Source organism: Chlorocebus sabaeus, chromosome 5 (genome assembly GCF_047675955.1).
Source record: "Chlorocebus sabaeus isolate Y175 chromosome 5, mChlSab1.0.hap1, whole genome shotgun sequence".
Taxonomy (NCBI): Eukaryota; Metazoa; Chordata; class Mammalia; order Primates; family Cercopithecidae; genus Chlorocebus; species Chlorocebus sabaeus.
This window is the reverse complement of record NC_132908.1, coordinates 25192489-25219902: the sequence shown is the minus strand read 5'-3', so window position 1 is coordinate 25219902 and position 27414 is coordinate 25192489. Positions and strand designations below refer to the sequence as shown.

The 27414-nt window shown below is 44.3% G+C and overlaps 1 protein-coding gene and 1 long non-coding RNA gene across 9 annotated transcripts in view; one reads left to right on the top strand and one right to left on the bottom strand.

The window, feature by feature from the left end:
- Nucleotides 1-4692: 4692 nt before the first annotated feature.
- On the bottom strand, nucleotides 4693-26535 carry LOC119621166 (uncharacterized). Its single transcript, XR_005237693.1, has 5 exons — nucleotides 26496-26535; nucleotides 13805-13904; nucleotides 8675-8756; nucleotides 6224-6377; nucleotides 4693-4916 (listed from the first exon to the last, which is right to left on the bottom strand). It is a non-coding gene; the product is annotated as an uncharacterized lncRNA (long non-coding RNA).
- The window catches only part of NSMCE1 (NSE1 homolog, SMC5-SMC6 complex component), a 43362-nt gene continuing 41899 nt past the window's right edge, over nucleotides 25952-27414 (top strand). For 2 of the 8 annotated variants that reach the window (XM_007988441.3, XM_037989723.2), the window contains exon 1: nucleotides 25952-26037. Coding sequence is in view for 2 of the 8 variants with exons in the window: in XM_073015252.1 (XP_072871353.1) it covers nucleotides 26306-26342 (37 nt within the window). In the remaining 6 variants the exon portion in view is untranslated. The other 6 variants (XM_073015252.1, XM_037989724.2, XM_037989725.2 and 3 more) reach the window with 5 other exon arrangements.

The following is a 27414-nucleotide window of genomic DNA, read 5'->3' as shown; positions in this document are numbered from 1 at the left end:
CTTGAGCCCAGGAGTTTGAGACCAGCCTGGGCAACATGGCAAAACCTCATCTCTACAGAAAATACAAAAATTAGCCTGGCATCGTGGTGTTTGCCTGTAGTCCCAGCTACTTGGGAGGCTGAGGTGGGAGGATCACCTGAGCCTGGGGAAGTCAAGGCTGCAGTGAGCTGTGACCCTACCAGTGCACTCCAGCCTGCACAACAGAGTGAGATACCCTGTCTCTAAATATATAAATAAATAAAGTTGTATCCTTGCCTCACACCACACAATATATAAAAATTAACTTGGTTGGGCGCGTTGGCTCATGCCTATAATCCCAGCACTTTGGGAGGTCCAGGCGGGTGGATCACCTGAGGTCAGGAGTTCAAGATCAACCTGGCCAACATGGTGAAACTCCATCTCTACTAAAAATATAAAAATTAGCCGGCTGTGGTGGCAGGCACCTGTGATCCCAGCTACTGAGGAGGCTGAGGCAGGAGAATTGCTTGAACCCAGGAAGCGGAGGTTACAGTGAGCCAAGATTGAGCCATCACACCCCAGCCTGGGCAACAAGAGTGAAACTCCGTCTCAAAAAAAAAAAAAAAAAAAAGTAATAACTCAAAATGGATCAAAAACCTGTATGTAAGAGCTAATCTATAAAACTCTAAGAAACCACAGATATAGACCAGGCACGGTGACGCACGCCTGTAATCCCAGCACTTTGGGAGGCCAAGGCGGGGGAATCACAAGATCAGGAGTTCGAGACCAGCATGGCCAACATGGTGAAATCCCATCTCTACTAAAAATACAAAAAATTAGCTGGGCATGGTGGTGGGCGCCTGTAATCCCAGCTACTCGGGAGGCAGAGGTTGCAGTGAGCCGAGATCAAGTTACTGCACTCCAGCCCAGGCGACAGTGCGAGACTCCATCTCCAAAATAAACAAATAAAATGAAAAATAGAAACCACAGATGTAAATCTCCTTGACATTGATTTAGGTGGTAGTTTCTTAGCTATGTCACAAAAGTAGATGCGATGAAACCAAAAACAGATATACTAGACATCATCAAATTTAAAAACTTTCATGCTTTAAAGGACACCATCAAGAAAGTTAAAAAGAAAATCCACAGGATGAAAGAAAATTTTTGCAAGTCATATATCTGATAAGGGAAGGATATCTAGAATATACAACAATTATGACTTAATAATAACAATACAACCATTCAATTTTTAAATGAGCAAAGGACTTGTATAGACAGTTCTCTGAAGAAGACATACAAGTAACCAAAAGCAAAAAATTATCAGACTGGGTGCGGTGACTCATGCCTGTAGTTCTAGCACTTTAGGAGGCCAAGGTAGGAGGATCGCTCGAGCCCAGGAGTTTGAGACCAGCCTGGGCAACATAGGAAGACCCTATTTCTACAAAAAATAAAAACAATTAACCGAGTGTGGTGGTGTGCACTTATAGTCCCAGCTACTTGGAGGGCTGATGCGGGAGAATTGCTTGAGCCAGGAGATCAAGGCTGCAGTGAGCTGTGATCGTGCCATTATACTCTAGCCTGGGTAATAGAGTAACCCTGTCTCAAATTTAAAAAGGAGCTCAACATCATGAGGAAAAGCAAATCAAAACCACAGTGAGGTGCTACTTTACACCCACTAAAATGGCTATCATCAGATAGTAACAAGTGTGGGTGGGGATGTTGAGAAATTGGAAACCTCACACACTGATGGTGAAAATGTAAAGTGGTGCTGCCCCTTTGGAAAACAGCCTAGCAGTTCCCAAATGCTTGAATATACAGTCACCATATGACCCAGCAATTCCATTCCCAGGTATATAACCGAGGGAAGTGAAAACATATATCCACGCAACGGCTCGTATGACCCAAATGTTCATCAACTGATAATGGATACATAAAATGTGGTGTGTCTATACAAGGGATATTATTTGGCAATAAAGGGAAATGAAATACTGATGCATGCTGGGATGTGGATGAATCTTGAAAACATAATGCTAAGTGAAAGACACGAAGGGTCGCAAATGGTATGATTCTATTCATATGAAATGTTCGCAATAGGCAAATCTATAGAGACAGAAAGTAGATGGTTGTTTGTTGGGATTTGGGGGTGGGAATGGGAGGATGAGACACTGACAGTTAAGGCGTCTGGGGTTTCTCCTTGGGAGCATGAAAATGTTCGAAAACTGATTGTGGTGATATTGTACAAATCTGTGAATACACAGAATCAAATGCAAAGGAATAAATTTGCTGGGTGTAGTGTCTCACTCCTGTAATCCCAGCACAGGGATTGTTTTATGTATATATACATATATACTTTTTTTTTTTTTTTTTTTGAGGTGGAGTTTTACTCTGTCGCCTAGGCTGGAGTGCAATGGCGTGATCTCAGTTCACTGTAAGCTCTGACTCCCGGGTTCACACCATTCTCCTGCCTCAGCCTCCCAAGTAGCTGGGACTACAGGTGTCTGCCACCACACCCGGCTAATTGTATTTTTAGTAGAGACGGGGTTTCCCCGTGTTAGCCAGGATGGTCTTGATCTCCTGACCTCGTGATCTGCCTGCATCGGCCTCCCAAAGTGCTCGGATTACAGGCGTGAGCCACCACACCTGGCTGGATTATTCTATATTTTGATGATTCTATATTTTGATAGAGAGTTGCATTGCACAGGTGAATGAATTTTGTCAAAACTCATCAAATGATATACTTAAGATCTGTGAATTTCATTACATGTAAATTTTACATTTAAAAAGTTATGGACAAAAGGCGAGCTCTTGTAGTTGGTGACGTGCATGCTGAAGTGTTCATCCCAGCACAGGCATTTGAACATGAAAGCCATTGAATTGTAACTTTACATGGGTGAATCGTATGGTTTATGAATTACATCTTAATAAAGGTGTTTAACAGGGTTAATATAGGCAGGGCGAGGTGGCTCATGCCTGTAAGCGTAACACTTTGGGAGGCCGAGGCTGGTGGATTGCTTGAGCCCAGGAGCTTGAGACCAGTTTGGGGACAACATAGTGAAATTCTGTCTCTTCAAAAAATACAAAAAATTAGCTGGGCGTGGTGGCACGTGCCTGCGGTCCCAGCTACTTGGGAGCCTGAGGTAGGAGGGTTGATTGAACCTGGGAAGTCGAGGCTGCAGGGAACCGTGATAGCACTGCTGCACTCCAGCCTGAGTGACAGGGTGAGCCCCTGTCTCAAAATAAATACAGACAACGAACAGATGAATAAAAACGTGTATGTAGATATGCTACCAAAAGCATGACTCATGAAAGAATAAAATTGACAAATTGCTCTTCATCAAAATGTAACACTTCTGATCATCAAATCACACTATTAAGAAAATAAAAAAGAGAAGCTGCAGACCGAGAAAATATTTGCGAATTACCTATCGAAAACAAGCCTTGTATCCAGAATTTATAAACAACTTTCAAAACTCAATAATAAGAAAACAAACAAGTCACTGGGTGTGGTGGTCCATGCCCATAGGCCAGCTACTCGGGAGGCAGAGGCGGGAGGATCCCTTGAGTCTAGGAGTTGGAGATGCCATTGAAGCTATTTAATATGATCACACTACTGCATTCCAGCCTGCGCAACAGAGCAAGATTCCATCACACACACACACACACACACACACACACAAAAGAATCCCAAGTTCTGCAACAGGAAGTCAACTTGGGGAGAGAGCAGAGGACAGTCAACCTTCTGGAAGTCACCAGGATAGATGAAAGTCTCAGGGCCCCCCTCAACAGTTAGGACTAGACCAGACCCTGGATTTCCACTCCACTCTCTGGGTAGGGAGGGTTCCCCATAATGACAGAGATTAACTTTCTCACCAGCCTTGTCTCTGGAGACACAGCGCTAGGCTCAACTTCATGTATTAGTAAAATCGGGAGGCGTTTCCTGCATCCAAGACAATTGCTGTCAGGGAAAAAGGTATCCCTATTACATCCGATTTATATATTGGAGTTACAGGTATATATTGGCCCTTGGTCTCCAAAAGGCCAAGTGCGGGCTTTCTAACCAGAGGTCTGGGGTCCGAGGACAAGTTTTTTCTTTTTTTTTTTTTTGGCAGGGGGCGGGGCAGGGGTGGAGGCAAGTTTTTAAAGCCTCTCTGAGCCTGTTTCCTTGCCTGTTAAATGAGGACTGCAATAATATGGATCTCGTCAGTAGTATTTTTGAGATGAACTAAGCCAATTCCTGTTAACCCTTTAGAACAATGTCTAACATGTATTGATAGCATAATTCATGTTAGCTGTCATTATCGCTTTTTATTTCCATCACTGTTACTGGTAGTGGATGTTTGGTTGCCTACCAAGTAGTCATTCCAGCTCCTTTTTTCCACTGTAGAGACCGAAAATCCTAGGTACTCACCTCCACAGTCTCCTTACAGCTGGGCACTGGTCGGTGACCCAATCTTGGGCAGTGGAGCTTGAATAAAAGTGCGCAGGAGGCTTCTGGGAAAGATTTTCCTCTCTGATAAAAAGGGAGAGATAGAGATTTTTGGACATTGTCTTGGAGGGAGGAAATACTTGGAGTTCTGACAGCCATCTTGCAACCATGAGGACAGAGCCAAGGGTAAAAGCCAACATGCCGAAGATGTCAGAGCAGGGGCCTTTATAAGATCATTGAGTTTCTGCCCCAGCCCTGGAAACTCCTACCTTGGAACACTTTGCTAAATTCTATCTGAAATGCCTTTATTAGGAAAGGCATTTTTAATTGGGTACACCAGGATTAGCAGCTGAAAGTATTCGGAAATTTACAGTGGGTAACTGTCGAAAGAAAGTAGCCGGGTCAGGATGGAAATCCTGAACTCCCAGACTCAGATGAGAACAATAGCTGGCTGCCAGCTTAAGTCACGGACGGATGATGCTTCTTGGTCTACTAATAGGTGCTTGGCCTCATGGGCAGTTCCGCAGTCTATCTGTGGAAAAGAGAGTGAGTACATGAAAAAAATACAGCATAAAAGGAAGAGAAAGAAGACAGGGAGAGAGGAATCATGCACAAGTGAATGACCCCAAATCCTCAGGCTTCACTTCTGCTGGCACAGCTTTGTTCATTTGCTCTAGGACACCCTGTCATCAAATTGTAACATGGTTTCAATGTTACACTGTGTGGGACATTCTCTGCTGTGGGATAGCAGAGAAAGCACGGCATATCATCTAACCTGGTTTCATCAGTATTTCTAACTTAGTTTTTGGCAGGTTATTCATTCTCTTGTGTTGGAGACATTGCTTCTCTGTGTTGCTGAGAAAAGGGGGGATGGGGCTATGCTTCTCTTATTTCTGGTTAATTTTGTGGCTAGAAAAAATTTCGTGGGAAAGACAAATGCACAACATATTTTTACCACATCAACTACCGGTGCCATCATGATGCAGGATGTTGCAGGAATCACTGATGTGCACCTTGTACAGGTTGATGTAATGCTTACTTCTTGGTTTGCAGGTCAAAAACAAGCTAGAAGTGAGGAGTGGTGTCAATATACATTTTAAGGCCAAGTGCAATGACTCACGGCTGTAATCCCAACACTTTGGGAGGCTGAGGCGGGCAGATCATTTGAGGTCAGGAGTTCAAGACCAGCCTGGCCAACATGGTGAAACCCCGTCTCCACGAAAAGTACAAAAATTATCCAGGCATGGTGGCAGGTGCCTAGTCCCAACTACTCAGGAGGCTGAGCATGAAAATCGCTTGAACCCAGGAGGCAGAGGTTGCAGCGAGCCGAGATGGCACCATTGTACTCCAGCCTGGGTGCCAGAGTGAGACTCTGTCTCAAAAAAAAAAAAAAAAAAATTTGAGGATATGATCACTCTCCCAGAGCCAAGAAATATCATTTCTCGACCCCAGTGAGTGCTCTCTTTCCTTATGTCATCACATTTCTTTATATATGACCATAGTTCATCTCTGGTACTGATCCGCCCCTTCCAGTATCCTTCTTTTTTGGACCACTCTACTCAAACCATGCTTTCTAGGGTCAACTATGACAGTGTCACCAAACACAAAGCGTTTCTTTTCCCAGTTCTCATGCAATCTTTTTCTCTCTGCAACTGTTCATCCTTCACAAAATGCCCTCTTCTGTTGATTTCCAAGATTCCATACCCACCTGCCTGGTTTCTCCTCACTTCTCTAATCACCTCCTCTCACTTCTCATCCTACCCTCTAAATATAATCATTCACGTCCTCTCCTTTTTCCTCTAGCGTTCTCCTTCTGGTTCTGCTCAATTATAAACTTACTTTTTCCCTTCTTGGTACATGACCACCATCAAAACTTCCACAATACATAAGTATATGTATTCAGTGAATGTTTCCCCTGGATCTATTCTGGCCCTGTCCAATCTGATTTCCCAGATGGAACCTCTATGAGCATTGGGTGTGCATTCTTCCAGACCTGGGCACAAGCAGACACATCATTCCATAGCATGGTGATTTTGTTTTGGTTTTATTTTGTTTTTAGAGACGTGGTCTCCCTATGTTGCCCAGGTTATTCTTGAACTCCTGGGTTCAAGCAATCCTCCCACCTTGGCCTCCCAATGTGCTGGGATTACAGGCATGAGCCACTGCACCCAGCCCATAGCATGGCGTTGACTACAGCTCTGCACTGGTTGTTTAAAGTCTCCACATCTAGTCCTGTCCTTTCTCCCATGCCCTAGCATTTATTTATTTGTTTGTTTATTTATTTATTTATTTGCTTAGGAGACAAGGTGGTCTCACTGTGTCACCCATGTTGAAGTGCAGCGGTGCGACCTTGGCTCACTGCAACCTCCACCTCCCGGGTTCAAGCGATTCTTCTGCCTCAGCCTCCCAAGTAGCCGGGATTACAGGCGTGTGCCACAACATCCAGATAATTTTTGTATTTTTAGTAGAGACGGGGTTTCGCCATGTTGGCCAGGCTAGTCTTGAACTCCTGACCTCATGTGATCCGTCTGCCTCAGCCTCCCAAAGTGCTGGGATTCCAGACTTGAGCCCCCCGACCTGGCCCCACGCCCTCGTGTTTCATGACCCACACCTTGAGCATGTTCTCTCACGCCCCTTGCCCTCAGAATGCCTAGGACAAAGTCATTGTCTCTCGCCGAGCTAACTTCTCCTTCTGTGCTTGGATGGTGTCACCATCCAATTAAGCAAGCTGCAAATGATGCTGTCATTGTTGACTTCCCTCTCTGTCTGTCTGTCTCTCTTTCCCATTCTTGCTTGTGAAAGACAGTCACAAGCAGCCATGGGCTATGCACCCTGCCTCTTTTTTTATTTTCCAGCTTTTAGGTTTCGGGGGTAGCTGTTCAGGCTTGTCACATGGGTAAATTGTATGTCACTGAGGTTTGGGGTACGAATGACCCTATTACCCAGGTACTGAGCACAGTACCCAATAGGAAGTGTATCAGCCTTCGCCCCCTCCCACTCTCCTTCCTCTAGTAGTCCCTCGTGTCTATTGTTCCCATGTTTATGACCATGCGTGTTCAGTGTTTACCTCCCACTTATAAGCAAGAACATACAGTATTTGGTTTTCTGTCCCTGTGTTAATTCACTGAGGATAATAGTCTCCAGGTGCATCTACGTTGCTTCGAAGGACATTTCATTCATTTTTTTTTTTTTTTTTGAGACAGAGTCTTGCTCTGTTCTCCAGGCTGGAGTGCAGTGGTGTGATCTCGGCTCACTGCAAGCTCTGCCTCCCAGGTTCGCGCCATTCTCCTGCCTCAGCCTCCGAGTACCTGGGACTACAGGCACCCGTCACCATGCCTGGCTAATTCTTTTTTGTATTTTTAGTAGTGATGGGGTTTCACCGTGATAGCCAGGATGGTCTCAATTTCTTGACTTCGTGATCTGCCCGCCTCAACCTCCCAAAGTGCTGGGATTACAGGCGTGAGTCACCACACCTGGCGATTTCATTCTTTTTTATGGCTGCATAGTATTCCATGCTGTACCCTCCACTTCTGTGTTCATTTTCACATCTGGCTTATTTCCCACTCCTCGCTGCTTCTGCCCTGGTCCAGCCCCCACCCTCCTCTCACCTGAAGTAAAGCTACATCCTCCCAGCTGCTTTCCCTGTTTTTTGTTGCTTATAGCATCCTCTGTATGTCACCTACTGTGAAGCGAAAGCAACTCCATTTTGGATGCTGATTCACCATGTTGACTTAAGATTCACCCCAGTTCCAGGAATGCCTCTAAGATTTCTACTTACTGGAAAGCCAGCCCTTAGGTCAAAACAACCTTGATGCTATCATGAACACATGCTAATCATATTTCTAAGCCACTGGATACGAGACTTCTCATTCGCAAGTCCCAGTTAAATGCTTCTTTCTAGGAACCATGGCTCAAGCCTGTAATCCCAACACTTTGGAGGACCATGGTAGGAGGATCACTTGAACCCAGGGCTTTGAGGCCAACATGAACAACATAGTGAGACTGTTTCTACAAAACATTAAAAAAAATTAGCCAGGTGTGGTGGTGTGTGACTTGTAGTCCCAGCTACTCAGGAGGCCGAAGTGGGAGGATTGCTTGAGCCCAGGAGGTTAAAGCTGTAGTGAGTTATGATCACATCACTTCACTCTAGCCTGGGTGACGTAGTAAGCCCCTGCCTCTAAAAACAACAACAACGACAACAACAAAACTTTTCCTTGGAGAAACTGGGTTTATCAGCCTCTTTCTTCAGCCTCTCAGCTTCTCCGGCCTTTGGGGTAGGTTTGTACTGACCTCCCACCACGGATCACTGGCCGGTATCATCGCATCTCTTCTTCCGTCCTGATTAATTCAGGCTGCAATGGCCCACACATGCCTGGAGAATGAATCAGGGTTGACTTAGGCCAGAAATAACAATCCCACTTCCCTTTCACAGATTCTGACTTGCCCAGGCTTCCTTGCAGTAAGAGGTGCTGATGTGATTCAGTGTCAGTCAACAAGATACACAGGGGAAATCTGGGAAGAGGCCCATGAAGAGAAAGACCTCCTGCCCTACCTCCTCCCTAGCACCATCATTTTCATCTGTGGCACTGAACACCTGGAAAGCTCAGCTCCAGACTTATCTTTCCTCCAACATGACCCACTTATGCTGCCAGTCACTTCTTACCTACCTTATGCTGGAGCTGGGGATAGGAGGTTGGGAATTCAGGGCAGTTACATCATGCACTGTAGCTGGTCTCCAAAGATGGCCCCAAATGAAGCCACCTCCCAGTATTCGTGTTCTTATGCAGCCCTCTCCACTCTGAATTGGCACTGGTCCTCTGAAATACGTTAACTCACAGAATAAAAAGATAATGATGCTGTGCTAGTCTGGGCCCAAGCCTGACGAAGAACAAGATATTCTGATTTTATCCTCTCAGGAGCCCTGAGCCAGCGCACAAGAAACCCAACTGCCCTGAGGCTGCCACGTTTTGAGGAAATGTAAGCTGACCCCAAGGAGAGGCCACGTGGAGCAGAACTGAGACTCTCAGTCAACATGGAGGACCAGGTTCCAATCTCATGATGTAGTTTGAGCCATTCCAACCATTTGCATCCCCTGAGTTGACACCATGGGAAGCAAAGATGAGCTGGGAAAATGTAACTGCAAATCATATCCACTGTTCAATCTCAATAGCCTTCTCTTTTTTTTTTGAGACAGGGTCTCACTCTGTTGCCCAGGTTGGAGTGTGGTGGCAAAATCATGGCTCACTGCAGCCTCAGCCTCCCAAGGCTTAGGTAATCCTTCCATGTCAGCCTCCCGAGTAGCTAGGACTATAGGCATGCACCACCATGCCTGGCTAATTTTTAAATTTTTTGTAGATATGGGATCTCCTTGCGTTGCTCAGGCTGGTCTCAAACTCCTGGGCTCAAGGGATCCTCCCACCTTGGCCTCCCACAGTGCTGAGACTACAGGTGTGAGCTGCTGCACCCAGCCAGCCTTCTCTTTCTTGCAAATGATTGCACTCTTCTGCAGCTTCACTTTGCTTACATGGGCCACTCAGCCTGCATTACCTTTCCTCTGCATCAGTTATCCCATCCTCCAAAGCTAATCTGGAAAGCCCTCACTTCTACAAACCTTCCAGATGATGTCAACTCTGAAGAGTGGGTATTTGGACCAGCTCTGCAGCAAGTATGTGCTTTTGCTCACAACGCACCCACCCTCCCTCTCTTGTTGTAACAGCCCCCCAATTTTGTTTGGATGAACTCCCCTCACCACCTTTTAGTGCAACTCGAATGTCAATCAAGTTGTCCACTAACTTGTGTTTCGAGTGGGACATAGAACCTGCCTGGGCCAATCAGTTGTTCTCTCTCTCTCTCTCTCTCTCTCTCCTCTCACTCTTTCTCCAGTGCAAATCCTGAGAGGGTGACAGATAGCTGAACATGGATGACAGCCTGACCAGACCTCCGTCCGCTGCTGCTGGCAAGGTCTCCCAAGTTCTCTGGTCCACATTCAGTCCCAGATCTGAGGCTCCAGCGTTTTCATTTGAGTCTACGAGCCACCCTGGAGCACAGACAGTAATGCTTGCCAGGGATTCCATTGTTCCCTTTCATTTCCCAGCGTTCTGGCAGTTAGGGAAGATCTCGTGACTAGTTCTGACCAGTGATCCTAGAGTAGAAAGGACACATGTCACTTTCACGCTGAGGCAGTAAAAACCCCCTGTGCAAACCCCCAGCCTCTTTCTTCCCCTGCCATGGTCACACCAATGAGGCTCCATGTTTCAGGGCTGCAGCCACCCGTTAGTCTGAGTGAGAGGAGGGCAGAGCCTCCTGCTGATCCAAATGTGGTAGATTGCATGACCTAGAAATAATGATTTTGGGAATATGTGTTATAGCAGTATGACCTAGCCTGCCCTGAATAATATACCCCAATATCCTTCCTACCCTTCCAATAAACTTTTTTGCTTAAATTATCACATCAGTTTCTTGTACCTAAACCAGCTTAACTGATAAACTAACAGCACTTAGCAATTTCTTTTTCTTTCCTTCCTTCCTTCCTTCCTTTCTTTCTCTTTCTCTCTCTTCTTTCTTTCTTTCTTCTTCTTTCTTTCTTTTCTTTTCTTTCTTTCTTTTCTTTTCTTTCTTTCTTTCTCTTCCTTCCTTCCTTCCTTCCTTCCTTCCTTCCTTCCTTCCTTCCTTCCTTCCTTCCTTTCTTTCTTTCTTTCTTTCTTTCTTTCTTTCTTTCTTTCTTTCTTTCTTTCTTTCTTTCTTTCTTTCTTTCTTTCTTTCTTTCTTTCTTTCTTTCTTTCCTTCTTTCTTTCTTTCTTTTCTTTCTTTTTCTCTCTTTCTTTTCTTTCTTTTTCTCTCTTTCATTCATTCTTTCTTTCTTTTTCTTTCTTTTTTTTTTTTTGAGGCAGGGTCTCACTCTGTCACCCAGGCTGAGTGTAGTGGCACAATCTATGGCTCACTGCAGCCTTGAACTCTACAGTGGCTCAAGCAATTCTCCCACCTCAGCCTCCCCAGTAGCTGAAACCACAGGCGTGTGCCACCACACATGGCTAATTTTGGTACTTTAGTAGACACAGGGTTTCACCATGTTGCCCAGGCTGATCTCGAACTCCTAGGCTCAAGCGATCCTCCTGCCTCAGTCTCTCAAAGTGCTGGGATTACATGGGTGAGTCATTCCAACCAGCCAGCAATTCCTTTGTTGATTACACTTACTAATGTGCATTCATCTTATTTTTTCTTACCAGCTGAGAGCTACCTGACCTAAGGACTATGGAGATTCATCTTTGAATCTCACCACACTGCTGAACACTTTCTTGATAAGATTTGTTAGGATGAATGTAAAAACTGAATAAATATGAAATTTTTGTTTTGTTTTTAGAGACAGGGTCTCTCTTTGTCATCCAGGCTGGAGTGCAGTGGTGTGATCATAGCTCACTTCAACCTTGAACTTCTAGACTCAAGCAATCCTCCCACCTTAGCCTCCCAGTAGCTGGGACTACAGGAATTGAATTCATTTTTTAAATTAAATGTTTGCATTCATCCTATCAAATAGTATCAAAGGCCTTGTAGGTCTTCATCAGTGTGTACCACCACTATACCTAGCTAATTTTTAAGTTTTCTGTAGAGATGGGGTCTTTCTGTGTTGCCCAGGCTGGTCTCAAACTCTTGGCCTCAAACTCCAGCCTCCAAAGTGCTGGGATTATAGACGTGAGCCACTATGCCTGACTGAAAATGAAAAATGTGGTGAGTCAACTAGCTACTCCCTTTTCAACTGTGGTTTTCTAATCCATTTTCAAGTGAGGTTTCTTTTTTTCTTTTGCCTTTTTTTTTTTTTTTTTTTGGTGAGACAGAGTCTTGCTCTGTAGCCCAGGCTCGAGTGCAGTGGCGCAATCTTGGTTCACTGCAAGTACTGCCTCCTGGGTTCAAGTATTTCTCTTGCCTCAGCCTCCCGAGTAGCTGGGATTACAGGCATGTGCCACCACGACCGGCTAATTTTTGTATTTTTAGCAGAGATGGAGTTTCTCTGTGTTGGCCAGGCCTGTCTCTAACTCCTGACCTCAGGTTATCTGCTCACCTCGGCCTCCCAAAGTGCTGGGATTACAGGTGTGAGCCACCATGCCTGGCCTCAAGTGAGTTTTAATTAAAAGAGATTTAAAAATGTGATTGCATCTCTATGTTTCAATCAAATTATAGTCATAACTTCAAAAAACCTTATTAAATGACAAAGAGTAAAATACTTTGGAAACATCAGAACAGCAACCATATTCACCAAGTTCTTTATTTGCAACAGACACTCTATGCAGGGTTTTTACTTTTTCATCCTCCAACCACCATCCCTAATCCTAGTGTCTACCTCTTGTTGAAGACAAAAGCAGCAGCAGCAATTTGGAACTATTTGTTTATTGCCCCCGAAGGAATAAATAATTTCCAAATCATAAAAAGGGAGACTCAAAGGAGCTGGTAGACTAATAAAGAAGAACCATAGACAGGAGGAAATTCTCCACTTTTGTCCATTTAAAAAGAAACACACTGGTTGGGTGCTCACACCTGTAATCCCAGCACTTTGGGAGATTGAGGAGGGAGGATCACTTGAGACCAGGAGTTTGAGACCTGCCTAGGTAACAAAGTGAGATCCAATCTCTACAAGAAATACAAAATTAGCTGGGTGTGGTGGTGTGCACCTGTACTCCCAGATACTTGGGAGGCTGAGGCAGGAGGATCACTTGTGCCTGGGAATTTCAGGTTGCAGTAATCTAAGATCACACCACTGTACTCCAGCATGGATGACAGAGTGAGACCCTATCTCTTCAAAAAATTCTCTTTTTTTTTTTTTTTTTGAGATGGGGTCTCACCCTATTGCCCAGGCTGGAGTGCAGTGGTGTGATCTCGGCTCACTGCAAGCTCCACCTCCTGGGTTCAAGCAATTCTTCTGTCTCAGCCTCCCAAGTAGCTGGGATTACAGGTGCCTGCCACCATGCCCAGCTAATTTTTGTATTTTTAGTAGAGACGGGGTTTCACCTTGTTGGTCAGGCTGGTCTCGAACTCCTGACCTCAGGTGATCCACTTGCCTCGGCCTCCCAAAGTGCTGGGATTACAGTCGTGAGCCACCATGCCTGGTCAAAAAAATTCATTTTTTAAATTCAATTTTTGCATTCATCCCATCAAATAGTATCAAGGGCCTTATAAGTATTCAGTAGTGTATACCAGCTTGGACGGCACAGTGAGACCCTGTCTCAAAACAAAAAGAGAAAATGAAACACATGCAAAGTGGAAACGACTTACAACCTGCTCCCAGTGAGAGAAAGAGAGAGGCAGAGAGGGAAAGAGAAATGTTATTGTTGGAATAAATCTTTAAGAGCACGTGGTGTGGGGTATACGAAAAAATCTAAATGTGTTACAGATCAGGGCTTCTCAAACATTCACATGCTCAAAATTCACGTGCAGATCTTGCTAAAATGCACATTCCGCTTCAGTATGTCAGGGAGGGGCCTCAGTCAACTCCTTAGATGTCTCAAGTTCCCAGGGGATACTGAGGCTGCTGGAAGAGCAAGTGCAGAAAACTCCCCGTGGGATCAGAACAGCCAACACAATTCAAGAACTCTCCAGAAGCTTGGGTTGGGGATTTTGATGAGCTTGCCCTGAGTTCAGCCTTTGATCAGTTCTCTTTAAAAGTCGATTAGGAAATCACTGTTACCTTGTATCTTATCTGGAAATCACTTCTCTGGTAGCTTCACTATCTATTTAGAAAAAGAGTCAAGAACACAGACACAGGGGAAACAGAAGTCTGTAAAGCAAGAACAAGCATAACAAGTTCTACACACTAAAACTTCTGTGCTTTACTGAGATTTAGATTTAATTTTTGGCCACTTTTTCTAATGAGACTGGCTATGTGTTTGTTCAGGTTAGAGGACATTAGAAGAAGGGAATTATAAGTGCTGAGGACTTCTGGTAGCCTGACGGAGGGGAAGAGATGGAAATAACATGAAAAGTTGACCCTAGAATGAAAAATTCACTACTGTCTTGGGGTATGTCTTGCAAAGGCAAAAAGCCCTAGAGTAGTCACTGTCCTCAAGATACCTTTGAGATGGAGTCTCACTCTGTTGCCCAGGCTGGAGTGCAGTGGTACAATCTCAGTTCACTGCAACCTCTGCCTCCTGGGTCCAAATAATTCTCCTGCCTCAGCCTCCCCAATAGCTGGTACTACAAGCACGCGCCACCACGTCCAGCCAATTTTTGTATTTTTAGTAGAGATGGGGTTTCCCTATGTTGGCCAGGCTGGTCTCAAACTCCTGACCGCAAATGATCCGCTCACCTAGGCCTCCCAAAGCGCTGGGATTACAGGCGTGAGCCACCGTGCCCAGCCATCAAAGATACGTTGTACTCATCAAGAAAGGTCATTGTGTGCTTCAAATGGCAGAGAGATATAATTTTGAATAATTAATATAGAAAAATAGAAAAAGGTCTTTTAAAAATGTTGGTGATTGAAGGAATATTCTAGTTATGTGAAACAATTCTGGGCCAGATGTGGTGGCTCACACCTGTAATCCCAGCACTTTGGGAGGCCAAGGCAGGAGGATCGCTTTAGCCCAGGAGTTTGAGACCAGCCTGGGTAACATAGCAAAATCCCACCTCTACTAAAAATTAAAAAAAAAAAAAAAAAAAAAAAAAAAAAAACAGACATGGTGGCTTATGCCTGTGGTCCCAGCTACTCAGGAGGATGAGGCAGGAAGTTTGTTTGAGTCTGCGAGGTTGAGGCTGCAGTGAGCCTTGATCATGCCACTGTGCTCCAGCCTGGGTGACAGAGCAAGACCCTGTATCAAAAATAATAATAAAAATTTAAAAATCTTACATATAACAATTCTCAGATGATGCTGGGTAATTATGGCTATAACTATATCCCAATCATATTTATGTAGACTATTATATATATTCTCTATTTCCTTATATCTAAAATCTTAATGATCACACAGACTGAGTTATTCTGAAAAATAGTATCTCTTATGATTATAAAATAAGACATACTCTTGGAGAAAAGTTGGAAAATATAAGAAAATAATAAAAACGGTTTATATGCACTGTTAATATTCTGGTGTGTGTTCTTTTAGTTTTTTCTCTTAAAATATCCTGAATTATTTTTTTCTGACATTAAGTATTCTTTGAACATGATTTTTAGGGTACATAAGATTCCACAGAATTGTTACTCACGCCAACCATTCTCTTTTATAACATTGGGAGACTTTTAAGTTGTTTCTTTCTTCCCCTAATATAATTAAGTCTCTCATGCACTTCTTATACATTACCTTTTGTGAGCATCTCTGATGATTTCCCCAGAGAGATTCCCAGAAGTGGAATTGCTGGGTCAAAGAACACAGACACGTCTGGGTTCTTAATGAGAACAGCAAAATTGCCCTGTGGAGAGACTGAACCGTCTACAATGCCTCTGGCAATGTGCATATTTCTCATTTTAGCGTCTGAGCTTTCTGCTGCCTTTAAGTTTAGTAATCGGTTTTATTTTTATTTTTGTTTTTTTGAGACGGAGTCTCGCTCTGTCTCGCAGGCTGGAGTGCAGTGGTGCGATCTCAGCTCACTGCAACCTCCGCCTCCTGGGTTCAAGCGATTCTCCTGCCTCAGCCTCCTGAATAGCTAGGACTACAGGCGCCTGCCACCACGCCTGGCTAATATTTTGTATTTTTAGTAGAGATGGGGTTTCACAGTGTTAGCCAGGATGGTCTTGATCTCCTGACCTCATCATCTGCCTGCCTCGGACTCCCAAAGTGCTGGGATTACAGGCGTGAGCCACCGTGCCTGGCCTATTGATCATTTTTAAAGTTGACCTTTGGGAGCTGTCACCATTCCTTTTAAGAAGAGTGATGGGTAGAGGGTGATCATTTTCCTTTTTTTCCCAACCAACCTGTGCGCATCGCCTCTACTAGATCGAACTTAAAATTTCCTTTCTTTTCTTTTCTCTTTTTCTTTTGAGGCAGAGTCTCACTCTGTCACCCAGGCTGGAGTGCAGTGGCACCATCTCAGCTTACTGCAACCTCTGCCTCCTGGGTTCAAGCAATTCTCCCGCCTCAGCCTCCTGAGTAGCTGGGATTATAGGCACGTGCCACCATCACTGGCTAATTTTTTTTCTTTTTTGTATTTTTGTATTTTTAGTAGAAATGGGGTTTCACCCAAGCTGTTCTCAAACTCCTGGCCTCACGTGATCCAACTGCCTTGGCCTCCCAAAGTGCTGGGATTACAGGCATGAGCCACTGCACCTGGTTTGAACTTAAAATTTCATGAATTCAAAAATTATGTATTTATCACACTGCTGAGCTTTAGAAAAAAAGAAACAAAAATGATGTAGTATACAGACGCTGATGAAAACGACTTTGAAAAGGGCTTGACTTGGGCTGTGGAAAACCTGGTCTCTAGTCCCCATCCTCGCCTCCATTCATTGCCATGTACTTTTCAAAAATACGCTTTTAATTATTTTTTCATATTTTCACTCTTCCTATCAGAAATTTGTTTTTAAATACAGCAAAGTAAAAGTGAAAAAAATGACAGTTGTCCATTTTTCTACCATCCAGCATTAACCTCTGTTAACATTTTGGCATGTTTGACTTTATCCCCTTTTTAAAGCCAATATTTGAAAAATTCAATTTTCAAATCTTTTCAATCCTTAAATTCATTGCTATATGAAATACATAGTTTTATTATTTTAGTTTAAAATTAGAATACTCCAGGCTGGGAGTGGTGGCTCACGCCTATAATCCCACCACTTTTGGAGGCTGAGGTGGGAGCTGCCCCAAAACCAACTTTTCCCCTAGAAGGAATGACAGAATGTGGTCAAGGGTAAAGAGAGACCAGTACTCTTGTTCGTATATGGTGGGGTTATAAATGTTGTATATAGCCCCTCTGGAGAGCTATTCGGTGTTATTGAAGTCGAAAAAGCTTATCTAGCAATTCCACTTCTAGGAATTTAACTGAAGAAAATCTCCCTTATGTGCTTGAGATTTGCTGCAACAACGTGGTGGGAGAAAATGAAACATCCTAAAGAGCCATTAATAAGGAAATCAAAAAGCAAAAGAGTCATGTACCATGGACAGTCATATAACATGAAAAGGAATGAATTAACTCACAAGTGTCTACATGAATGAATCCTGAAAGCATAGATAAAACGGGGGAAAAGCAAGATACAAAGATGATACAGCAAGATTACCATTTATGCAAATTTGGAGCAACGCAAAATGGCAATATTATAATTTGCTAATAGATAAGCAGATGCATATAAAATTATTTTCTATTTAAGGATTGAAAAGATTATTATAAAACTCAAACTAGAGGGCCTCTAGGAAGGGGAAAGGAAGATTGGGATGGGAGAAGAGAATAAAGATCTTGTGATTTATCTGGAATATTTTAATTTTATTTCTATTTATTCATCTATTTTGAGCTGGAGTCTTGCTCTGTCATCCATGCTGGAGTGCAGTGACTCAATCTCGGCTCACTGCAAGATCTGCCTCCTGGGTTCAAGCAATTCTCCTGCCTCAGCCTCCCACGTAGTTGGGACTACAAGTGGATGCCACCACACCCACCTAATTTTTGTATTTTTAGTGGAGATGGAGTTTCCCCATGTTGGCCAGGCTTGTCTCAAACTCCTGACCTCAAGTGATCCTCCCGCCTTGGCCTCCCAAAGTCCTGGGATTACAGGCGTGAGCTATTGCACCTGGTCCCCACATATTTTTTAGCCATGTGAATTTTCTCTTTTGGAAGAGATATTCTTTTGATACACTGGTAGACTGAATTTTTTTCAATACATATTTGTGATAAAGATGAGCCTGACATTTTCTTTAATTTTGCTGTTCTCTTTTTGGTGTCAAAATTAAACTAGTCTCATAGAATGTGTTGAATAGCTTTCTCTATCTTGTTTGTATTCCAGTGAATTTTGTATAATATAGTCTTTTTGTGTGTGCTGATCACACCAGTAAAACTTTCTTGTTCCAGACATCTTAGAAGGTGAAGCATATCCTATACTTCTAGTTCAATTTCATTAGTGACTATTACTTTTAATGACAAAAACCTCAATTGCTTTTGCACCAACCTAATACTTTCCTTCTTGGGTCAAGTTTTGTAATTGTTATTTTTGTTAAAAATTACCTTTTTTCTAATTTTTCAAATGTATTTGCATAAAGTTTGTGGTATACTTTTGTGCTTTCTAAAATTTTTACTCTAGCTGGTATGTTCAGTTTGCCATTTATCACATTGTTTGTACCATTTTCTTGATCAATCTTACATGAAGTTTTTCTATTTTATTAGTCATTAAGAGAACACCAGCTTTTGGCTTCTATAATCAACTTCATTTTCTTTTGTTCTTTGTTTTACTCATTTCTGCTTTTTCATTCTTATTTCCTTCCTTCTGCTTTCTCTGAGCTTCTGTAGTTGTTATTTTTCTACCTTTTAACAATTAGCTCCTTTATGTTTTTTATTTTGTAAGAAATATATTTAAAGCTATAAGTCCTCCTCTAATTATCATTATTATTGTTTTGAGATGGAGTCTTGCTCTGTCACCCAGGCTGGAGTGCAGTGGCACGATCTCAGCTCACTGCAGCCTCCGCTCTCCTGCCTCAGCCTCCCGAGTACCTGGGACTACAGGCGTCCACCACCATGCCCGGCTAAGTTTTGTATTTTTAGTAGAGACGGGGTTTCACCATGTTGGCGAGGCTGGTTTCGAACTCCTGACCTCAGGTGATCCGCCTGCCTCAGGCTCCCAAAGTGCTGGGATTACAAGCGTGAGCCCTGTGCCCAGCTAATTATTGAGTTGGATCCCACATGTTTTGTTATGTCAGGTTTTCATTGTCATTTATTTCCAAATATTTTATAATTTCCATGTTGGTTTTCTTTTTAATCTGAATGTTTTCTGTTTCTAAACATGTGTTCTTTTTCTCTTAAAAATGTATGATAAAATCTTTCAACATATAAAAAGGTATAAAAAATATAATACCTGTGTACGTGGTCCTGTATTCAACCCCTCACTTAAGAAATAAAACTCGAATGTATGCTTGTAATTTTTAATTTTAATTTTAATTTTAATTTTTTTGAGACAGAGCTTCGCTCTTGTTGCCCATGTTGGAGTGCAGTGGCGCGATCTTGGCTCACTGTAACCTCCACCTCCTGGGTTCAAGGAATCCTCCTGCCTCAGCCTCCTGAGTAGCTGGAATTACAGGCGCCCACCACCACGCCTGGCTGATTTTTAACAATGTTTTTAGTAGAGATGGGGTTTCATCATGTTGTCCAGGTTGGTCTCAAACTCCTGACCTCAGGTGATCCGCCTTCCTCGGCCTCCCAAAGTGCAGGGGTTACAGGCGTGAGCCACTGTGTCTACCCAATTTTTAATTTTTAAAAATTCATAAGTAATAGATGTACCTGGTTAAAAAAAAAAAAAAGTTCATTCTGACTTCCTGGCCCCTTCCTCAGAAGCAACTGCAGTTACTAATTTAAGGTGTATTGTATCTACACCTTTTTGGCTCTCTTTTTGTTGTTGATGTTTAATTTTACCGCATTGCGGTTCGTGAATGTGGTCTATAGATTCTTTGGAATTCACTGAAGCTTCCTTTGTGGCCCAGTACATCGTCAATTTCTGTAAAGAATAGATATACCAAAGTTTTTTTTTTCTAAAATACAAGCCTGATCTCATCACTTACTTTTCATAAGCTTCTGTGGCCTTCAAGTGAAAGACCAACGCCCTCAGCATATTATTTCCCGAAGCTTCCTCTCTAGCCAAGGCCTTGGCCACCCCGCCTTCTGTCCAACAAATTTACGGACTCATAGCTGTCATGCATTTTAGGGTCAGTTTTGAGAAGTTTGAACTATCACAGCTGTCCAGGAACAGAGAGTCCAAAGTCTGGCTTCAAAGGCCCTAATAAATACTCACAGAGCCCACTAGGGAATGGGCCGTCCTATGAGTCATACTGAGGCAGGACTGTCACCCCGTGGGGGACCACTCTGCATGGTGAACTTCATTCTTACTCACTACTTGTTCCTGCTGAACGAGATTCACCTCACAGAGGCCTCTGCTTGCTGTACTGCTTCCATTTTAATTGGTCAGCATTTTCCCTTCTTTTTATTTTTGCCAGATCCAGAGTGGATCACTTGATAGTAGCATTCTCCCATCATTTGGCCTTCTATGAATCAGTCGCTTATCCCCAGCTAACACCCACTTCTATGAATCAGTTGCAGACGCCCAGCTAAGGCCAACTTCAGTATGAATCCAGGCTGAGCTTCTGCTCTGAAGCCCCCAGGATATGGATGGGAGCGTTGAGGGAGGAATCAGATAACCGACTGTCATCTCTACACATTTCTGGTTTCAACCTCAGCTAGGAGCTCATCTCTGCATTGTCGTCAGCATCTCTTCCAAACCTTTTGACCCATTCCCCTTAAATCCCTTAGCATCTTCTCAGCACCTCCTGACCTTTTTTGGGATAGGCTGGTGTGCAGCGGCACCATCCCTCAACCTTAACCTCAACTGCAGCCTCAACTTCGTGGGCTCCACCTCCCATGTTCAAGCCATCCTCCCACCTCAGTCTCCCAAGTAGATGGGACTGCAGACACATGCCACCACACTCAGCTAATTTTTAAATTTTTTTTGTAGAGATGAGGTCTTGCTGTGTTGCCCAGGCTGGTCTCGAACTCCTGACTTCAAGCAATCCTCCCACCTCAGCCTCCCAAAGTGCTGGGATTACAGGTGTGAGCCACCACGCCAGGCCCTCTTCAGCCACAGAGTGATACTGTTTGCTACTTTATGGAGAAAATGGAAAACGTCAGGAGTGAGCTTTTATTTAGCCGCTTTCACCTCTTTTCGCGCTGTTTCAGAGGTGTTTCTTTTCCTCTCTAGGTTAACAGTAATCCCGTCTCCACACACGTTTGACTCCATCCCTTTCTGTCTCTCTGTTTTTGTTTTTTTCTTAAGACAGAGTCTTGCTCTGTCGCCCAGGCTGGAGTGCAGTGGCACAGTCTCAGCTTACTGCAATCTCCGCCTCCCGGGTTCAAGGAATTCTCCTGCCTCAGCGTCCAGAATAGCTGAGACTACCGGTGTGTGCCACCACACCCAGCTAATTTTTTGTATTTTTAGTAGAGATGGGGTCTCACTATGTTGGCCAGGCTAGTCTCAAACTCCTTTTTTTTTTTTTGAAATGGAGTCTCGCTTTGTCGCCCAGGCTGGAGTGCAGTGGCTCAATCTTGGCTCACAGCAACCTTTGCCTTCCGGGTTCAAGCGAATCTTCTGCCTCAGTCTCCCAAGTAGCTGGGACTACAGGCATGCGCCACCACGCCCAGCTAATTTTTGTATTTTTAGTAGAGACAGGGTGTCACCATATTGTCCAGGCTGGTCTCAAACTCCTGACCTCATGATCCACTCGCCTCGGCCTCCCAAAGTTCTGGGATTATAGACGTGAGCCACCGCACCCGGCTGCCTGTTTCTATTTTATGTATTATTATCTCTGCTCCTGAGTCTTCAAGTCTTCCCTTCCGAAGCCATACTTTCCAAAAGAGCAGTCAGCATTCCCTCTCCACTTCCTCAACTTCCGCTCTTCACTCTTGGAGTTGGATCTGGCTTCCTCCCCTCTCTAGTAAGACGGCCTTTGTTGGCCATCAAATTCTAAATCAGCCGCGCATCTTTCTTGACCTCTCCAGAGCATTGACGATTCTGACCACACCCTCCTTCACAAGTCTCTCTTCCTATGTGCCTCTGATGCCACTTTCACAGCATGTGGCTCATGAATGTCGCCTATAGATTCTTGAGAATTTCTTGAAGCTTCCTTTGTGGCCAGTAATCAATTTCTGTAAATGTTCCAATAATGTTTGAAAAGAATAGATACACCCAAGTTCTTTTTCTAAAACACAAACCTCTCATTTCTTCCTGGTCTTCCATCACTTCTACAGTCTTCAAGTGAAAGACCAACCCCCTCAGTCTTGAATCTTTCTCTTCTTTCTACCTTTTATTCTTGATCCTTTGATCTTGAAATGCCCGTGTTCCCAGAGTCTTTTATCTTTTATTCTTTTCTCTCTCCACACACCAGGGAAGCACATGCTTCACAAAACGGGACGGTATCTCTCAGCTCTGAATGAATGTCGCCGTGGGGGAAGGCTGGCCCGCTGTCGTCAGACTTCCCCACTTTTCCAGAGTAGTCAGCTACAGTAGGGTTTTATGTCAAATATCCCAAGTTTATTTATTTTTGAGACAGAGTCTGGCTCTGTCACACAGGCTGGAGTGCAGTGATGCAATCTCAGCTCACTGCAACCTCTGCCTCCTTGGCTCAAGCTGTCCTCCCACCTCAGCCTCCTGAGTGGCTGGGACTACAGGCGCTCGCCACCATGTCTGGCTAATTTTTGTGTGTGTGTGTATATATACACACGTATATATATACACATATACATACACATGTATATATAGACACATATACATACACACGTATATATAGACACGTATATATACACACGTATATATAGACACATGTACACACACACACACACACACACATATATATATATATATTTTTTTTTTGTAGAGATGGGGCCTCACCATGTTGGCCATGGCTGATCTCAAACCCCTGAGCTCAAGTCATCCTCCCAGCTTGGCCTCCCAAAGTGTTGGGATTACAGGAATGAGCCACTGTGCCCAGTCAAAGATCGAAAACCCCAAGTTTAAATATTGATAATCAATAGAAAATTTCACAAAACCGTGTAGGGCAAACAAAACACAAATGTTACTCCTTAGAGCTTTATTTCCCCACTTATTTGACTACTTGTTGGGCAGTTTATAAAGTACTTATTAGTGGTGTTAGTTCACACTTATTAAGGGCTTACAATGTGCCACAGACACTCTTCTAAGTAGTTTACATCTTCTCTTCCTTTAATCTTCAGAATAACACTATCAACAAAGTGCTATTATTAAACCTGCTTTATAGATGAGCAAACTGAGGCTGAGAACTTGAGTTCAGTCATCCCTTAGTATCTGTGAGGGATTGGTACCTCAGTCCCCATGGATACCAGAATTCTCGATGCTCAAGTCCCTTATATAAAATCAAAACTACCTTTGTAAAAAGCATAACTGAGAAAATTCTGATAGTGAAAGACATCTGGCCTGACTCCATCTTGCTTCTAACTTCCAAGCTGTCCTTGATCATTCCTGGGCATAGGTTGAATTAATGTTGGAAAGAACTTAGTTCATAGTTTAACTTTGAAACAAAGGCAATAATAGTCCTTTCCCAAAACAAATCCCCTTCTTGCCTAGGGATGGGTCTGCCTTTGTAGACTAACAAATTAGCTAAAAGATTAGAAATTATGGTTTAGGAGGTCACGCAAGCTGGAGGCTGCAAGATTCTGACCCACCCCAAATTGCTTCTGGGAGTAACATCACTGTTCTAAAACCTAAAATCAGTGCTTGAGATATTTTGCAGAACCCGTGTGCTAACGCATCAGCTGACACCACCCAGCCCTGTAATCTGGCTCACCTGGTACTTTGGCCCTAACCCAGGAACTGACTCAGTGCAAGAGGACAGCTTTGACTCCTTTCCTCTCTAATCCGACCAATCAACACTCCCTAATCCCCAGTCCCCTACCCACCAAATTATCCTCGAAAACCCTGAATTTCCGGGGAGACTGATTTGAGTAATAATAAAACTGTGATCTCCTGTTCAGCCAGCTCTGTGTGAATTAAACTTTCTCTATTGCAATTCCCCTGTCTTGATAAATTGCTTCTGTCTAGGCAGCAGGCAAGGAGAACCCACTAGGCGCTTACAAAATGGCAGAATATTTGCATATAACCTACGCAAATCCTCCAGTATATTGAAAGTCATCTTTAAATTACTTATACTACTTAATACAATGTAAATGCTATATAAGTAGTTGCTATGCTGTATTGCTTTCAGAATTTGTATTATTTTTATTTTTGTATTGTTATTTTTATTGTTTTTCCTCCACAAATACTATCCATCCGTAGATGGGGAACCTATAAACAGGGACGGCTTACTGTACTTTGTCCTGTGTCTCAGAGATACTGAGTTTAAGGCCCAGGATTCTATGTTGACCATCCAGCTCCAAAGCTCAAGGTTTTAATCACCACACACTACTGCTTTCCCACTTGGCAGATGGAACTGAAGCCCAGAGAGGTTAAGAGGTTGTCCAACATCAGGCCGGGCATGGTGGCTCACGCCTGTAATCCCAGAACTTTGGGAGGCCGAGGCGGGCGGATCACGAGGCCGGGAGATGGAGACCATTCTGGCTAACACGGTGAAACCCCGTCTCTACTAAAAATACAAAAATTAGCCGGGCGTGGTGGTGGGCGCCCATAGTCCCAGCTACTTGGGAGGCTGAGGCAGGAGAATGGCGAGTGCCCGGGAGGCGGAGCTTGCAGTGAGCCGAGATGCGCCACTGCACTCCAGCCTGGGGGTCAGAGCGAGTCTCCGTCCAAAAAAAAAAGAAAGGTTGTCCAAGATCAAAGGGGTGGTGAGTGACCAAGCCTGTATTTGAGTTATCCTCACAGAGACAGACATTTGCAGGTACCGCTGTTCTATATTAGTTACCTGTTTCCCTTGCTAGGCTGCATCCCTAGCTCTCAGACTAGGGATAGAATACAAACGTTTGGAAAATTAATGCCTTGAAGATTCAAAGCAGTCTATTCACTTCCAAGAGTAATTTCACTTGCTTTCTCACAATCCCTAGGTAAGATAATAGTTAACATTTAATCAGCACTCCCACGTGACACTTTTCAGTGGCTATGCTAAGCACCTGATATAGGTGCTATTATCTCTTGTAAATCTCACCAACACTATTTTGCAAGGACTCATATCCCCATTTAATGGAAGAGGAAACTGAGGCTCAATGACTTGCCCAAGCTCCTGCCAACTAGTAAGTGGCAGAGCCAGGATTCTAGCTCAGGCTGTATGATCACAGAGTCCACATTTTTCTTTTCTTTTTTTTGACACGAAGTCTTGCTCTGTCACCCAGGTTAGAGTGCTGTGATGCGATCTGGCTTAATGCAACCTCTGCCTCTCGGGTTCAAGCGATTCTCCTGCCTCAGCCTCCCGAGTAGCTGGGATTACAGGCACACACTACCACGCCCGGCTAATTTTTGTACTTTCAGTAGGGACGGGGTTTCACCATGTTGGCAAAAGTTGGTCTCAAACTCTTGACCTCAAGTGATCGGCCCGCCTTGGTCTCCCAAAGTGCTGGGACTACAGGCGTGAGCCACCGCGCCTGGCCAGAGTCCACATTTTTGACGACGAGGCCACACTGTCAGTTTCACAGATCGGGAAACTGAGGCCCGGGGCAGGGCACTACATTGTGCCGGCGGAATCGTGGTCACTGAGGGAAGCACGGGCTGCACGCCAATTCTTCTTCCTTGGTCAGGGAAGTCACTGAGGTGCAGGAGGCGGAGGGCGACAAGTGGAAGCCCCTTCCCATTATTAAGGATGAAGAGCGGCGAGGTAATTACGATCTAACCCACGAGGCGGAAACACCAGGGAAACGGCGCGAACGGAAACCGGAAGTGCGTCACCCAACGGACGGGCGAATCGGCCGCAGACCACCAATGGGAACGCCGCGTTCGCGTTCGCCCCGCCCCAAAGGAAGAAGAGTCCGCCTTGCGACCGTATCCGCTAGCTCAGCGCGGGTTGCGCTTGGGCGCCCTGGTGGGTAACGCGGGGCGCTAGGGGATAGAGGGGAAAGAAGAGGGACTTCGAGGAAGGCGAGGGGAGGACGGAGGGTGGGGTGGGCGAGACAGGCAGTGGGGTCCGGCCCCGTGGTCGGTCCCCGTGGGCTGTGGAACTCGGGGACGGGGGTCTTGGGGTTCCCCCTTCTTGATGGGGAAACTGAGGCCCAGAGAGGGGCCGCAGAAGGCAGCGGACTGGGATCTCCTCCCGCAACACACATGCAGACATCTAAAAATCGTACTATTTAATGAAAAATATTTTTAATCGTAATTACGATTTAACAGGTAAGGATACTTTTCATCGTAATAGGTGAAAAAGCAAAATATAAAATTCGATTCAAACTGTGATTACATCTATGGAAAACAGCCTTCGCCGACCACCCTGTCTGTCCCGCCGCCCTCGGTGCTCCCCTCTGTTTTGTGTACGGAGTTTCTCACTTTGTACAAGTCCGCAGCCGCTTGTGTTACAGCCCCGAGGCCAGATGCGTTTAAAATCGAGGATTTCTCGGACTTTGGAAAGGTAAAGTGCGTATGTTCTATGTTAGGTTTCACCCTTAGTGGGGGCTGGAGCAGCGGCTTGCAATCAGATACACGACCCTTTCCACAGCTAAAGATATGAAGATATGCACATATTATATTGACCGGGTCGCGGTGGCTCACCCCTGTAATCCCAGCACTTTGGGAGGCTGAGGCGGGCGAATCACCTGAGGTCCGGAATTCGAGACCAGCCTGGCTAACAGGGTGAAACCCCGCCTCTACTAAAAATACAAAAAATTCGCCGGGCGTGGTGGCGCGTGCCTGTACTACCAGCTACTCGGGAGGCTGAGGCGGGAGGCTGAGGCAGGAGAATCGCTTGAACCAGGGAGGCGAAGGTTGCAGTGAGCAAGGATTGCACCACTTCACTCCAGCTGGGGCAACAAGAGCGAAACTCCGTCTAAAAAAAAAAAGATAGGCATATATTTACACTGTTGGGATAAATAACCATAAATAGCCTTACCTTAAGTCAGGTCAAGTTTTCCAACGTAAGAAACAAGTTTCGATATTCAGACTTTTTTTTTTCCCCTGCATCCAATCATCCACTAGTATTCATACCTTTTTAGATTTGAGGGTTGCAGATGAGGGACCTGGATTGTAGTTGTTCTGTTCACTCACTTTTCTCACTCACTGGATAAGAGAGTGTCTTTGAGAACAGGAACCGTGCTGTTGTATGGTCACATCTCTCTCTGCCACCAACTCTTGCGTGTCACCTTGTGCCCTCTTAGTCTCAGTTTCCTCATCTGTAAGATGGGGTCAGTGATCCTTTGCTCATAAGGTTGTTCTGGTTAGGTTTAAATGAGGTCGTGCATGTGAAGCACTA